Genomic DNA, 16046 nt, shown 5'->3' with positions numbered 1-16046 from the left:
GACGCGACCGAGGATGAGGAGACGCGACCGAGGATGAGGAGACGCGACCGAGGATGAGGAGACGCGACCGAGGATGAGGAGACGCGACCGAGGATGAGGAGACGCGACCGAGGATGAGGAGACGCGACCGAGGATGAGGAGACGCGACCGAGGATGAGGAGACGCGACCGAGGATGAGGAGACGCGACCGAGGATGAGGAGACGCGACCGAGGATGAGGAGACGCGACCGAGGATGAGGAGACGCGACCGAGGATGAGGAGACGCGACCGAGGATGAGGAGACGCGACCGAGGATGAGGAGACGCGACCGAGGATGAGGAGACGCGACCGAGGATGAGGAGACGCGACCGAGGATGAGGAGACGCGACCGAGGATGAGGAGACGCGACCGAGGATGAGGAGACGCGACCGAGGATGAGGAGACGCGACCGAGGATGAGGAGACGCGACCGAGGCAGGGGAGACGCGACCGAGGCAGGGGAGACGCGACCGAGGCAGGGGAGACGCGACCGAGGCAGGGGAGACGCGACCGAGGCAGGGGAGACGCGACCGAGGCAGGGGAGACGCGACCGAGGCAGGGGAGACGCGACCGAGGCAGGGGAGACGCGACCGAGGCAGGGGAGACGCGACCGAGGCAGGGGAGACGCGACCGAGGCAGGGGAGACGCGACCGAGGCAGGGGAGACGCGACCGAGGCAGGGGAGACGCGACCGAGGCAGGGGAGACGCGACCGAGGCAGGGGAGACGCGACCGAGGCAGGGGAGACGCGACCGAGGCAGGGGAGACGCGACCGAGGCAGGGGAGACGCGACCGAGGCAGGGGAGACGCGACCGAGGCAGGGGAGACGCGACCGAGGCAGGGGAGACGCGACCGAGGCAGGGGAGACGCGACCGAGGCAGGGGAGACGCGACCGAGGCAGGGGAGACGCGACCGAGGCAGGGGAGACGCGACCGAGGCAGGGGAGACGCGACCGAGGCAGGGGAGACGCGACCGAGGCAGGGGAGACGCGACCGAGGCAGGGGAGACGCGACCGAGGCAGGGGAGACGCGACCGAGGCAGGGGAGACGCGACCGAGGCAGGGGAGACGCGACCGAGGCAGGGGAGACGCGACCGAGGCAGGGGAGACGCGACCGAGGCAGGGGAGACGCGACCGAGGCAGGGGAGACGCGACCGAGGCAGGGGAGACGCGACCGAGGCAGGGGAGACGCGACCGAGGCAGGGGAGACGCGACCGAGGCAGGGGAGACGCGACCGAGGCAGGGGAGACGCGACCGAGGCAGGGGAGACGCGACCGAGGCAGGGGAGACGCGACCGAGGCAGGGGAGACGCGACCGAGGCAGGGGAGACGCGACCGAGGCAGGGGAGACGCGACCGAGGCAGGGGAGACGCGACCGAGGCAGGGGAGACGCGACCGAGGCAGGGGAGACGCGACCGAGGCAGGGGAGACGCGACCGAGGCAGGGGAGACGCGACAGAGGCAGGGGAGACGCGACAGAGGATGAGGAGACGCGACAGAGGATGAGGAGACGCGACAGAGGATGAGGAGACGCGACCGAGGATGAGGAGACGCGACCGAGGATGAGGAGACGCGACCGAGGATGAGGAGACGCGACCGAGGATGAGGAGACGCGACCGAGGATGAGGAGACGCGACCGAGGATGAGGAGACGCGACCGAGGATGAGGAGACGCGACCGAGGATGAGGAGACGCGACCGAGGATGAGGAGACGCGACCGAGGATGAGGAGACGCGACCGAGGATGAGGAGACGCGACCGAGGATGAGGAGACGCGACCGAGGATGAGGAGACGCGACCGAGGATGAGGAGACGCGACCGAGGATGAGGAGACGCGACCGAGGATGATGAGACGCGACCGAGGCTGAGGAGACGCGACCGAGGAAGAAGAGACAAAGCCCAGCAGACGTGGCCGAGGAGACGCGGCTGAGGCCGAGCACAAGTGGCCAAGGAAACGCTGCCGAAGCAGAGGAGCCGCTGCCATGTGTGAGAAGACGCTGCTGCGGGTGAGGAGACGGTGCCGCGGTCAACAAGATGCTACTGTGGGTGAGGAGACGCTGCCATGTGTGAGGAGATACTGCCGTGGGTGAGGACATGTAGCAGAGGCTAAAGAGGCGTTGCGATCGAGGCTGAGGAGACACGACCAAGGGGGAGGGCAGGTGACCGAGGGGAGGGCAGGTGACCGAGGGGAAGGGCAGGTGACCGAGGGGAAGGGCAGGTGACCGAGGGGAAGGGCAGGTGACCGAGGGGAAGGGCAGGTGACCGAGGGGAAGGGCAGGTGACCGAGGGGAAGGGCAGGTGACCGAGGGGAAGGGCAGGTGACCGAGGGGAAGGGCAGGTGACCGAGGGGAAGGGCAGGTGACCGAGGGGAAGGGCAGGTGACCGAGGGGAAGGGCACGCGACTGAGGAAGAGGCCGCGCGCGACCAAGGGGGGCTACGCGACTGAGGGGGAGGGCATGCTCTTGACTGGGAGGAAATGCGACTGAGGGTGAGCACCCTGCGGTGTCAGGGGGGTGCCCGGCTGATAACAGGGAACAACAGAGCTGCTTATAATGAGTAGAGCCGCTCCTCTCCCTCGCTCCATACCTGAGCACAGCTGCTCGATCTTGGTGTAGTTGAGCTGTATGGAGTCGTTGACCCAGGCCAGCATGTCATGGCGACTCAGGTTCTCACTGGTCACAGAGGTGGAATAAACATTGACCGCCATCCCCCAGCTGGAAAACAAGAGCTGCTTTTAATGGACGGTGCGTTATAATGGCCGGGCTCACAACACAGATCCAAAGCTTTCTAACAGACGGGTATGTAGTGACTGGAACATTTCCGATCTGGACCTTTTGTTACAATGTAACACTCTATGAGAGAAATGTGTCTCCAGCTCTGATACACTGGAGCAAACCCTCAGCCGAAAGATGAATGTTCTCGTTCACTGCCAGCCAGCAGAGGTGTAGACAGCAGGAAAGTCATGGCTGCAGATTTCCTCCTGCCTTTATTCCCTGAACCGCATAGAAGCAGCAGGACAGAGATGTACCGACACTAGGAGGCGCCACTGTCCCTCATTACTACCCCTGCTCCGGTCCCCCTGGGGCTGGCAGCGCCACCATCATCCCTAGCAGTGATGGCATTGTGTGCAGTTATGTAATGTGCAGGATGCTGTATGGGGGTCACGGGGAGCTCAGTCCAGACGCTTTTAGCCGCCGCCGGGGGATTTATCTAGGAGCAAAGATGAGAAAATGAAATTATGAGTGGGATTAATGGGGCGGAGGACAGATGTGCAAACAGCAGGCACCGGTCATAAACCCTTACTGTGCCAGAAAGATATTTATTACCATGCACCCTGCTGAGAAGAACTGCAAAGTGAATAACCTATACCATACCAGGAAGAACTGCACCAGTAACTGACCTGTACTATACCAGGAAGAACTGCACCAGTAACTGACCTGTACTATACCAGGAAGAACTGCACCAGTAACTGACCTGTACTATACCAGGAAGAACTGCACCAGTAACTGACCTGTACTATACCAGGAAGAGCTGCACTAGTAACTGACCTGTACTATACCAGGAAGAACTGCACCAGTAACTGACCTGTACTATACCAGGAAGAACTGCACCAGTAACTTACCTGTACTATACCAGGAAGAGCTGCACTAGTAACTGACCTGTACTATACCAGGAAGAACTGCACCAGTAACTGACCTGTACTATACCAGGAAGAACTGCACCAGTAACTGACCTGTACTATACCAGGAAGAACTGCACCAGTAACTTACCTGTACTATACCAGGAAGAGCTGCACTAGTAACTGACCTGTACTATACCAGGAAGAACTGCACCAGTAACTGACCTGTACTATACCAGGAAGGACTGCACCAGTAACTGACCTGTACTATACCAGGAAGAACTGCACCAGTAACTGACCTGTACTATACCAGGAAGAACTGCACCAGTAACTGACCTGTACTATACCAGGAAGAACTGCACCAGTAACTGACCTGTACCATACCAGGAAGAACTGCACCAGTAACTGACCTGTACTATACCAGGAAGGACTGCACCAGTAACTGACCTGTACTATACCAGGAAGGACCTGCACCAGTAACTGACCTGTACTATACCAGGAAGAGCTGCACTAGTAACTGACCTGTACTATACCAGGAAGATCTGCACCAGTAACTGACCTGTACTATACCAGGGAGAACTGCACCAGTAACTGACCTGTACCATACCAGGAAGAACTGCACCAGTAACTGACCTGTACCATACCAGGAAGAACTGCACCAGTAACTGACCTGTACTATACCAGGAAGAACTGCACCAGTAACTGACCTGTACTATACCAGGAAGAACTGCACCAGTAACTGACCTGTACCATACCAGGAAGAACTGCACCAGTAACTGACCTGTACTATACCAGGAAGAACTGCACCAGTAACTGACCTGTACTATACCAGGAAGAACTGCACCAGTAACTGACCTGTACTATACCAGGAAGAGCTGCACCAGTAACTGACCTGTACTATACCAGGAAGAACTGCACCAGTAACTGACCTGTACCATACCAGGAAGAACTGCACCACTAACTGACCTGTACTATACCAGGAAGAACTGCACCAGTAACTGACCTGTACCATACCAGGAAGGACTGCACCAGTAACTGACCTGTACCATACCAGGAAGAACTGCACCAGTAACTGACCTGTACTATACCAGGAAGAACTGCACCAGTAACTGACCTGTACCATACCAGGAAGAGCTGCACCAGTAACTGACCTGTACCATACCAGGAAGAGCTGCACCAGTAACTGACCTGTACCATACCAGGAAGAACTGCACCAGTAACTGACCTGTACCGTACCAGGAAGAACTGCACCAGTAACTGACCTGTACTATACCAGGAAGAACTGCACCAGTAACTGACCCGTACTATACCAGGAAGAACTGCACCAGTAACTGACCTGTACTATACCAGGAAGAACTGCACCTGTAACTGACCTGTACTATACCAGGAAGAACTGCACCAGTAACTGACCTGTACTATACCAGGAAGAACTGCACCAGTAACTGACCTGTACTATACCAGGAAGAACTGCACCAGTAACTGACCTGTACTATACCAGGAAGAACTGCACCAGTAACTGACCTGTACTATACCAGGAAGAACTGCACCAGTAACTGACCTGTACTATACCAGGAAGAACTGCACCAGTAACTGACCTGTACTATACCAGGAAGGACTGCACCAGTAACTGACCTGTACCATACCAGGAAGAACTGCACCAGTAACTGACCCGTACCATACCAGGAAGGACTGCACCAGTAACTTACCTGTACCGTACCAGGAAGAACTGCACCAGTAACTGACCTGTACTATACCAGGAAGAACTGCACCAGTAACTGACCTGTACCATACCAGGAAGGACTGCACCAGTAACTGACCTGTACTATACCAGGAAGAACTGCACCAGTAACTGACCTGTACTATACCAGGAAGAACTGCACCAGTAACTGACCTGTACTATACCAGGACGAACTGCACCAGTAACTGACCTGTACTATACCAGGAAGAACCTGCACCAGTAACTGACCTGTACTATACCAGGAAGAACTGCACCAGTAACTGACCTGTACCATACCAGGAAGAGCTGCACCAGTAACTGACCTGTACTATACCAGGAAGATCTGCACCAGTAACTGACCTGTACTATACCAGGAAGAACTGCACCAGTAACTGACCTGTACTATACCAGGAAGAACTGCACCAGTAACTGACCTGTACTATACCAGGAAGAACTGCACCAGTAACTGACCTGTACTATACCAGGAAGAACTGCACCAGTAACTGACCTGTACCATACCAGGAAGAACTGCACCAGTAACTGGCCTGTACTGTACCAGGAAGAACTGCACCAGTAACTGAACTGTACCATACCAGGAAGAACTGCACCAGTAACTGACCTGTACCATACCAGGAAGAACTGCACCAGTAACTGACCTGTACTATACCAGGAAGAACTGCACCAGTAACTGACCTGTACTATACCAGGAAGAACTGCACCAGTAACTGACCTGTACCATACCAGGAAGAACTGCACCAGTAACTGACCTGTACTATACCAGGGAGAACTGCACCAGTAACTGACCTGTACTATACCAGGAAGAACTGCACCAGTAACTGACCTGTACTATACCAGGAAGAACTGCACCAGTAACTGACCTGTACTATACCAGGAAGAACTGCACCAGTAACTGACCTGTACTATACCAGGAAGAACTGCACCAGTAACTGACCTGTACTATACCAGGGAGAACTGCACCAGTAACTGACCTGTACTATACCAGGAAGAACTGCACCAGTAACTGACCTGTACTATACCAGGAAGGACTGCACCAGTAACTTACCTGTACCGTACCAGGAAGAACTGCACCAGTAACTGACCTGTACTATACCAGGAAGAACTGCACCAGTAACTGACCTGTACTATACCAGGAAGAACCTGCACCAGTAACTGACCTGTACCATACCAGGAAGAACTGCACCAGTAACTGACCTGTACCATACCAGGGAGAACTGCACCAGTAACTGACCTGAACCATACCAGGAAGAACTGCACCAGTAACTGACCTGTACTATACCAGGAAGAACTGCACCAGTAACTGACCTGTACTATACCAGGAAGAACTGCACCAGTAACTGACCTGAACCATACCAGGAAGGACTGTACCAGTAACTTACCTGTACCATACCAGGAAGAACAGCACCAGTAACTGACCTGTACTATACCAGGAAGAGCTGCACCAGTAACTGACCTGTACCATACCAGGAGGATGAGAGGAGAAGAACAACAATAACCAGCCACAGAGGGGGGGAAAAAACAGGACCGGAATAGAGGGTCTGAAACCAGAATAAAGAGGGCAGAAGAGGGGACCCCGGAGTGTGGACCCCCAATAAAAGATATATACGATGCAGGAGTGTAAGCTGGGCCCCAGCGCTGAGCCTGCACTGGGGTCCCGTCGGTCATGTGCCACAATACTGGATCCCCCAATAAATGCTGCACCGTGAATGGATGGAAAGTGCTGAGGGGCCCCAGACATGGATGCAGTCAGGGGCCACTGCCTTCTGATCTATCATTCTCGCCCGTGCAGTGTTCATCCTGAGTCTCCTGCTTCTTGAATAGATGGGATGTGACTACATAAGTAACATGCTCTGTGGATGGACGCGCGTCGGATCCACATTACCCACGGGCCCCAGGGATTACCTCAGTGCTCCCTGACTGCCTTCCCCATCTCCGAGCAACTCCACATGTCCTGTGTATAATAAGTGCCCCCCAGACGGAGGTGCTCGGGGTCTAACAGCCCTGCTGGCTCTGCAGAGCCCTCCGATTACACAGCTGCAGGAGGATTATGCCAGGGCAGAGAGGAGCGTGTGTGTGGCACAGGCAGTAATACCCAGCAGCCGGGGGATGGTGTGTGGGAATTAGGTTACCATCATTTATGTATGAACACTCACGCACACAGCTCTACTCTGCGGGGTCACTTACATAACAAGTGATGGGGTCGCAAAGATGTAGCAGAGCCCAACAGTTAGTGAGTTGCGGCAGAAATGAGCATATCATGTACAGCGGAGCAAATGTGGTCAGAGGTAACAAAACATTCACTTTTTGCAGCACAGTTAAGAGTTTTTAAGGCGCAGCAGAGAGGAGTTTGTCAGATGCGGCACAGCCAGAATGGGAGATATAGCAGAGCTGACGCTAGATAACACAAATGTAACCCTAAAGTCATCTCAAAAGGACTCGGAAAGGTGAATATTTCCTGTCACAGGAGCAGAGCACATCAGGCACCGGTACCTGCAGCCATTCGTATGAAGTGGTGGAGGATGCGGGCACCGAACATGGCACAGTGACTGTGTATATATAAGTAAGTGACCCCCTATGGACCATTCCTGCTCATCCTACCTGTACCATCGCTCCTCCCTGACAACGTGTTTCCTGAAGGGGATGAGACGATGCTCCTCGGGGCTACAGCGGCCTCGAGAGGGAAGCAGCGGGGAGGGCATTGGGTGTGGAAGTGTCTCAGCTGCAGCAAGGAGATGTCTGACTCCACTCAACACAGCCGCAGAGAGAGAAGAGAAGAAACGACCGGGGGAGGAGCCCGTCCTGCCATCCAGACCAAGAGAGGACCACACTGTGCCAATCTCACATAACTACAGGCACCCAGACGAAGAGGACCACATTGTGCTAACCTCAGATATCTACAGGCACCCAGACGAGGAGAGGACCACACTGTGCCAACCTCACATATCTACAGTCACCCAGACCAGGAGAGGACCACACTGTGCCAACCTCACATATCTACAGTCACTCAGACGAAGAGAGGACCACACTGTGCCAACCTCACATATCTACAGTCACTCAGACGAAGAGAGGACCACACTGTGTCAACTTCATATATCTACAGTCACTCAGACGAAGAGAGGACCACACTGTGCTAACCTCACAAAACTACAGGCACCAAGACGAGGAGGACCACAGTGTGCTAACCTCAGATATCTACAGTCACTCAGACGAAGAGAGGACCACACTGTGCCAACCTGACATATCTACAGTCACTCAGACGAAGAGAGGACCACACTGTGCCAACCTCACAAAACTACAGGCACCAAGACGAGGAGGACCACAGTGTGCTAACCTCAGATATCTACAGTCACTCAGACGAAGAGAGGACCACACTGTGCCAACCTCACATATCTACAGTCACTCAGACCAAGAGAGGACCACACTGTGCCAACCTCACATATCTACAGGCACTCAGACGAAGAGAGGACCACACTGTGCCAACCTCACATATCTACAGTCACCCTGACCAGGAGAGGACCACATTGTGCTAACCTCAGATATCTACAGGCACCCAGACGAGGAGAGGACCACACTGTGCCAACCTCACATATCTACAGTCACCCAGACCAGGAGAGGACCACACTGTGCCAACCTCACATATCTACAGTCACTCAGACGAAGAGAGGACCACACTGTGCCAACCTCACATATCTACAGTCACTCAGACGAAGAGAGGACCACACTGTGCTAACCTCACAAAACTACAGGCACCAAGACGAGGAGGACCACAGTGTGCTAACCTCAGATATCTACAGTCACTCAGACGAAGAGAGGACCACACTGTGCCAACCTGACATATCTACAGTCACTCAGACGAAGAGAGGACCACACTGTGCCAACCTCACAAAACTACAGGCACCAAGACGAGGAGGACCACAGTGTGCTAACCTCAGATATCTACAGTCACTCAGACGAAGAGAGGACCACACTGTGCCAACCTCACATATCTACAGTCACTCAGACCAAGAGAGGACCACACTGTGCCAACCTCACATATCTACAGGCACTCAGACGAAGAGAGGACCACACTGTGCCAACCTCACATATCTACAGTCACCCTGACCAGGAGAGGACCACATTGTGCTAACCTCAGATATCTACAGGCACCCAGACGAGGAGAGGACCACACTGTGTCAACTTCACATATCTACAGTCACCCTGACCAGGAGAGGACCACACTGTGCCAACCTCACATATCTACAGTCACCCTGACCAGGAGAGGACCACATTGTGCTAACCTCAGATATCTACAGGCACCCAGACGAGGAGAGGACCACACTGTGTCAACTTCATATATCTACAGTCACCCTGACCAGGAGAGGACCACACTGTGCCAAACTCACATATCTACAGGCACCCAGAACAAGAGAGGACCACACTGTGCCAACCTCTCATATCTACAGTCACCCAGACGAGGAGGACCACATTGTGCTAACCTCAGATATCTACAGGCACCCAGACGAGGAGAGGACCACACTGTGTCAACTTCACATATCTACAGTCACCCTGACCAGGAGAGGACCACACTGTGCCAACCTCACATATCTACAGTCACCCTGACCAGGAGAGGACCACATTGTGCTAACCTCAGATATCTACAGGCACCCAGACGAGGAGAGGACCACACTGTGTCAACTTCACATATCTACAGTCACCCTGACCAGGAGAGGACCACACTGTGCCAACCTCACATATCTACAGTCACCCAGAACAAGAGAGGGCCACACTGTGCCAACCTCACATATCTACAGTCACCCTGACCAGGAGAGGACCACACTGTGCCAACCTCACATATCTACAGTCACCCTGACCAGGAGAGGACCACACTGTGCCAACCTCAGATATCTACAGTCACCCAGAACAAGAGAGGGCCACACTGTGCCAACCTCACATATCTACAGTCACCCTGACCAGGAGAGGACCACACTGTGCCAACCTCACATCTACAGTCACCCTGACCAGGAGAGGACCACACTGTGCCAACCTCACATATCTACAGTCACCCAGAACAAGAGAGGGCCACACTGTGCCAACCTCACATATCTACAGTCACCCAGACCAAGAGAGGACCACACTATGCCAACCTAACATATCTAGTCACCCTGAACAAGAGAGGACCACACCGTGTCAACCTCACATATCTACAGTGACCCAGAACAAGAGAGAGCCACACTGTGCCAACCTCAATTAACTACAGTCACCCAGACCAAGAGAGGACCACACTGTGCTAACCTCACATAACTACAGTAACCCAGAACAAGAGAGAACCACACTGTGCCAACCTCAATTAACTACAATCACCCAGACCAAGAGAGGACCACACTGTGCCAACCTCAATTAACTACAGTCACCCAAAACAAGAGAGGACCACACTGTGCCAACCTCACATATCTACAGCCACATAGACAAAGAGAGGACCACACTGTGCCAAACTCCCATATTTACAGCCATCCAGACCAAGAGAGGTCCACACTGTGCCAACCTCACATATCTACAGTCACCCAGATCAAGAGAGGACCACACTGTGCCAACCTCACATATCTATAGCCATCCAGACCACAAGAGGACCACACTGTGCCAAACTCACATATCTATAGTCATCCAGACGAGGAGAGGTCCACACTGTGCTAACCTCACATAACTACAGTCATCCAGACCAAGAGAGAAGTACACTGGAACAACCACACAAATCTACAGCCAACCAGACCAAGAGGGGACCACACTGTGCTAACCTCACATAACTACAGTCAGCCAGACCAGGGGAGGACCACACTATGCTAACCTCACTGTCACGGTTCACGGGGAGGATGCCTTTATCATCCCCACCACTCACACCAATTTGTCATGAACCGGGGTTGTTTGTTCTTTCTGAAGGGGATTTATCTATATCCCATTTCCCAGTTCCGGTTTGGAACTTGCAGCTCTCTTGCGCCCCCTTACCCTCAGGTCAGACCGGGTACTGCACCTAGGATAATTAGTCGCCAGAAAGGCTGTGTCACGATAATGTATGAAATGTAATATGATTTTGTAGCTTTGCCTGTTAGCACCCATGCTGTGGGCTTAAACCCCCCTTCTCTGTTTTTCTGCTTGCCGAAATATGTGTGTGTGGAAGAGGCTTTATTGCTCCTAGCTGTAAATCCCAGGCTCTGGGCAACCTACTCATTCCCTCCCACCAAAGAATTTTTACGACCTCTGTAGCTGCAATAGACAATTGTACCAGCTAGAACTGGTATAGAATTATTCTAAAGACATGAGGGGCTTTGTTCTATTATGATAAGATATTGGGCCACCGATTTAGGCTAGGAAAATAATAAGTCCATGTTGCGAATCTCCATCGGCGGATCTGTCAGCCTCTGTAGACACGAGCAGCTAAGCCCAACGGGGACAAAGTACAGATTTTTCCAGAACCGTGTGCCCCAACTAGCTCGAATTTGGTACCAATAGAAAGCCAATTGTAAAATAAGAGGAATGAGGGGTGTGTTATGATTCTGACATGTTCTGGAGCGAAGATACGAGAATTATAAGAATTAGTGTTAAATTTGGTAAGTCTGAGAGGGGAGGGTCTGGGGAAACCAGCCCTTTTAGCGATGTCACCAGGCTGCAGTTATAAGTTTTCTGCAAGGCACCTAGCAGTTAGTCTTACCTGTGGAGCTCTTACTCCCAGCTGATGAACTGGGATATTTGGAGCTCCGCCCACTAGCCTGGTTTTGCCTGAAATGATCTGAACACGTAAGTGTTAACTTCTCACTTAATCCCTGTTATTTTATAATTACCTTTATACATATTTCCAATTGTCTCTTATTGTAACATCCTTGTAATATTTTTATAAACACTGCCTGTTCTTTTACGGAGTAAAATATTTAAATTACTAGTTTCGTTCTCCTGCTCTAAAATGTACCCTAAGTCTTCTGAAGGGAAATACGCTACTGTTTTGGGTTAGCTTCGGACCCGTTAATCGAAGCTGGTGGCAGCATACCTGGTTCTGTGCCTTTGGGAGTCATAGTGACGGCGGCGTAGATAATTATTGTTCCTGCCTTAGTGGGAGTAGTTATATCGCCTCGCTGCAGCATGCCCAATAGCCAGTACCTAGCAGGCAGGCTTTCTGGCGACTAATTACCCTAGGTGTAGTATCTAATCTGACCTGAGGGTAAAGGGGGCGCCAGAGAGCTACAAGTTACAAACCGGAACTGGGAAGTGGGATATAGATAAATCCCTGCAGTTCGTGTTATATTGGTGGCAGCAGTGGGATTCGTGACAGGCTGCCTTAATTTGTACTGGCTAATGGGCACACTGCAGCATGGAAGATATAACTATTCCCACTCAGACGGGAACAAAAATTATCAACGCCACCAGTTGCTACAAAGCCTCCCAAATGCACAGGACAAATCCGCTGCCACCAGCTCCGATTTCTTGATTATTAACGGGACCGGAGCCAACACCATATTAGTAGCGTAATTCACTTCAGAGGATGTGACCGTACGTTATAGAGCAAGGTGAGACAAAGCTAGTAATTTATATTTTACTCCAAAAAAGGTAGAGATATTATAAAGAAGACAAGTATCATATGTACAGGACAATTACTAATAAAATCGGTTTAAGTTGAAAAAACACTTACATTTCATTCAGATCATTCCATCTCCTGGCTGCCCATGTGCTCAGGGGACACATCTAGATGCATATCACACATCTGCATAGCAGCTAGACCCCGGACAAAAGACACTGGAAGACTGATGTCCCACTCAGTTATCTTCCAGCCCAAAACCAAGGCACTCCCTCGGTGGTGACCTCACTCAGAGGCTGAATTCTCCCCTTTCTTAGAGTTATAACAAACCATTTTTATACATAGCTCGCTGTCTGAACCTCGTATACAAACAACACCATGATTAGGATGTTCACCACGTCAAGGGGGTTCTTTTAAGTGTAAACACGGCGTAGATACATGACCTGCTTATGGAGAAACCCGCTCATTGCACTTGTTGGGTTTAGCTCCTAGCAATTTCATTGAGCTATAGATCTCTCGATGGATATCAGGAATATATAATCCTTATATCTCTAGCTCTGATTGGTGCCAGTATACCTAGTTTTACAATAACAAAAGAATCCCATGCTTGCTGTACCAGTTTTAGCCAGTATCAGGTGGGAGGGGGGAATGAGGAGTTTAAGGATCTGCCTTTCGCAGCACCAAGCCATAAAAATTCCTCTTACTAGCACACTGGTCTCCCATTACACTATATAGTAAGGGGGAGGAAGGGAGAGTGGCTTAGAATTCCAGCCTTCTGCTGGAAGGCACAAGAAACTGAAGCTGAGAGTCCTGTATGTGTAATTGAAGTAATAAGAACTTCTTCCTATTTCCTGACACTCATATAAATACAGGCAGCCAGACCAGGAGAGGGGCACACTGTGACAACCACACAAATCTACAGCTAACCAGACAAAGATGACCACACTGTGCTAACCTCACATAACTACAGTCAGACTGACCAGGAAGACCACGCTGTGGCAACCTCACAAATCTACAGCCACCCAGACCAAGAGAGGACCACACTGTGCCAACCTCACATATCTAGTCACCCAGCTAAAAAGATGACCACACTGTGCCAACCTCATATATCTAGTCTCCCAGATAAAGAGAGGACCACACTGTGTCAACTTCACATATCCACAGTCACACAGATAAAGAGATGACTACACTGTGCCAACCTCACCTATCTAGTCACCCAGATCAAGAGAGGACCACATTGTTCTAACCTCACATAACTACAGTTAGCCAGCCCAGGAGAGGAACATGCTGTGCCAACCACACATACAGTTATATGAAAAAGGCAAAGTGTAGTCCTCTCTTTGGATGGCCATAGATATGTGAGATTGACACAGTGTGGTCCTCTTTTCATGTGGTGACTGTAGATATGTGAGGTTGGCACAGTGTGGTCCTCTCCTGGTCTGGGTGGCTGTAGATACAGTTATATGAAAAAGTTTGGGCACCCCTATTAATCTTAAGCTTAATGTTTTATAAAAAAAGGTTTTTTTACAACAGCTATTTCAGTTTCATATATCTAATAACTGTTGGACACAGTCATGTTTCTGCCTTGAAATGAGGTTTATTGTACTAACAGAAAATGTGCAATCTGCATTCAAACAAAATTTGACATGCAGATTGCATAAGTATGGGCACCCTTATCATTTTCTTGTTTTAAATACTCCTACCTACTTTTTACTGACTTACTAAAGCACTTTTTTTGGTTTTGTAACCTCATTGAGCTTTGAACTTCATAGCCAGGTGTATGCAATCATGAGAAAAGCTACTTAAAGTGGCCACTTGCAAGTTGTTCTCCTGTTTGAATCTCCTCCGAAGAGTGGCATCATGGGCTCCTCAAAACAACTGTCAAATGATCTGAAAACAAAGATTATTCAACATAGTTGTTCAGGGGAAGGATACAAAAAGCTGTCTCAGAGATTTAACCTGTCAATTTCCACTGTGAGGAACATAGTAAGGAAATGGAAGAACACAGGTACAGTTCTTGTTAAGGCCAGAAGTGGCAGGCCGAGAAAAACATCAGAAAGGCAGAGAAGAAGAATGGTGAGATCAGTCAAGGACAATCCTCAGACCACCTCCAGAGAGCTGCAGCATCAACTTGCTGCAGATGGTGTCACTGTGCATCGGTCAACTATACAACGCACTGTGCACAAGGAGAAGCTGTATGGGAGAGTGATGCGAAAGAAGCCGTTTCTGCAAGCACGCCACAAACAGTCGGCTGAGGTATGCAAAAGCACATCTGGAGAAGCCAATTTCTTTTTGGAAGAAGGACCTGTGGACTGATGAAACCAAGATTGAGTTGTTTGGTCATACAAAAAGGCGTTATGCATGGCGGCAAAAAAACACAGCATTCCAAGAAAAACACTTGCTACCCACAGTAAAATTTGGTGGAGGTTCCATCATGCTTTGGGGCTGTGTGGCCAATGCCGGCACCAGGAATCTTGTTAAAGTTGAGGGACGCATGGATTCCTCTCAGTATCAGCAGATTCTTGACAATAATGTTCATGAATCAGTGACAAAGTTGAAGTTACGCAGGGGATGGATCTTTCAGCAAGACAATGATCCAAAACACCGCTCCAAATCTACTCAGGCATTCATGCAGAGGAACAATTACACTGTTCTGGAATGGCCATCCCAGTCCCCAGACCTGAATATCATTGAACATCTGTGGGATCATTTGAAGAGGGCTGTCCATGCTCGGCGACCATCAAACTTAGCTGAACTGGAATTGTTTTGTAAAGAGGAATGGTCAAAAATACCTTCATCCAGGATCCAGGAACTCATTAAAAGCTACAGGAAGCGACTAGAGGCTGTTATTTTTGCAAAAGGAGGATCTACTAAATATTAATGTCACTTTTCTGGTGAGGTGCCCATACTTATGCACCTGTCACATTTTGTTTGAATGCAGATTGCACATTTTCTGTTAGTACAATAAACCTCATTTCAAGGCAGAAACATTACTGTGTCCAACAGTTATTAGATATATGAAACTGAAATAGCTGTTGCAAAAAAAACAATTTTTATAAAACATTAAGCTTAAGATTAATAGGGGTGCCCAAACTTTTTCATATAACTGTATCTACAGCCACCCAGACCAGGAGAGGACCACA

General features: G+C 50.9%; 1 protein-coding gene across 9 annotated transcripts in view; it reads right to left on the bottom strand.

Moving 5' to 3' along the window:
* MAPRE3 (microtubule associated protein RP/EB family member 3) overlaps positions 1–16046 on the bottom strand; it is a 118112-nt gene that overhangs the window by 29774 nt on the left and 72292 nt on the right. For 6 of the 9 annotated variants that reach the window (XR_013222011.1, XM_077291903.1, XM_077291898.1 and 3 more), the window contains exon 3: positions 2596–2723. Coding sequence is in view for 8 of the 9 variants with exons in the window: in XM_077291903.1 (XP_077148018.1) it covers positions 2596–2716 (121 nt within the window). In the remaining variant the exon portion in view is untranslated. Of the gene's footprint in view, positions 1–2595; positions 2738–7961; positions 8106–16046 lie in introns of those variants that run through there. The other 3 variants (XM_077291897.1, XM_077291896.1, XM_077291902.1) reach the window with 3 other exon arrangements.

This window comes from Ranitomeya variabilis, chromosome 2, assembly GCF_051348905.1.
Source record: "Ranitomeya variabilis isolate aRanVar5 chromosome 2, aRanVar5.hap1, whole genome shotgun sequence".
NCBI classification, from domain to species: Eukaryota; Metazoa; Chordata; class Amphibia; order Anura; family Dendrobatidae; genus Ranitomeya; species Ranitomeya variabilis.
The sequence above is the reverse complement of the archived record's forward strand: the minus strand, read 5'-3'. Positions and strand labels throughout refer to the sequence as shown.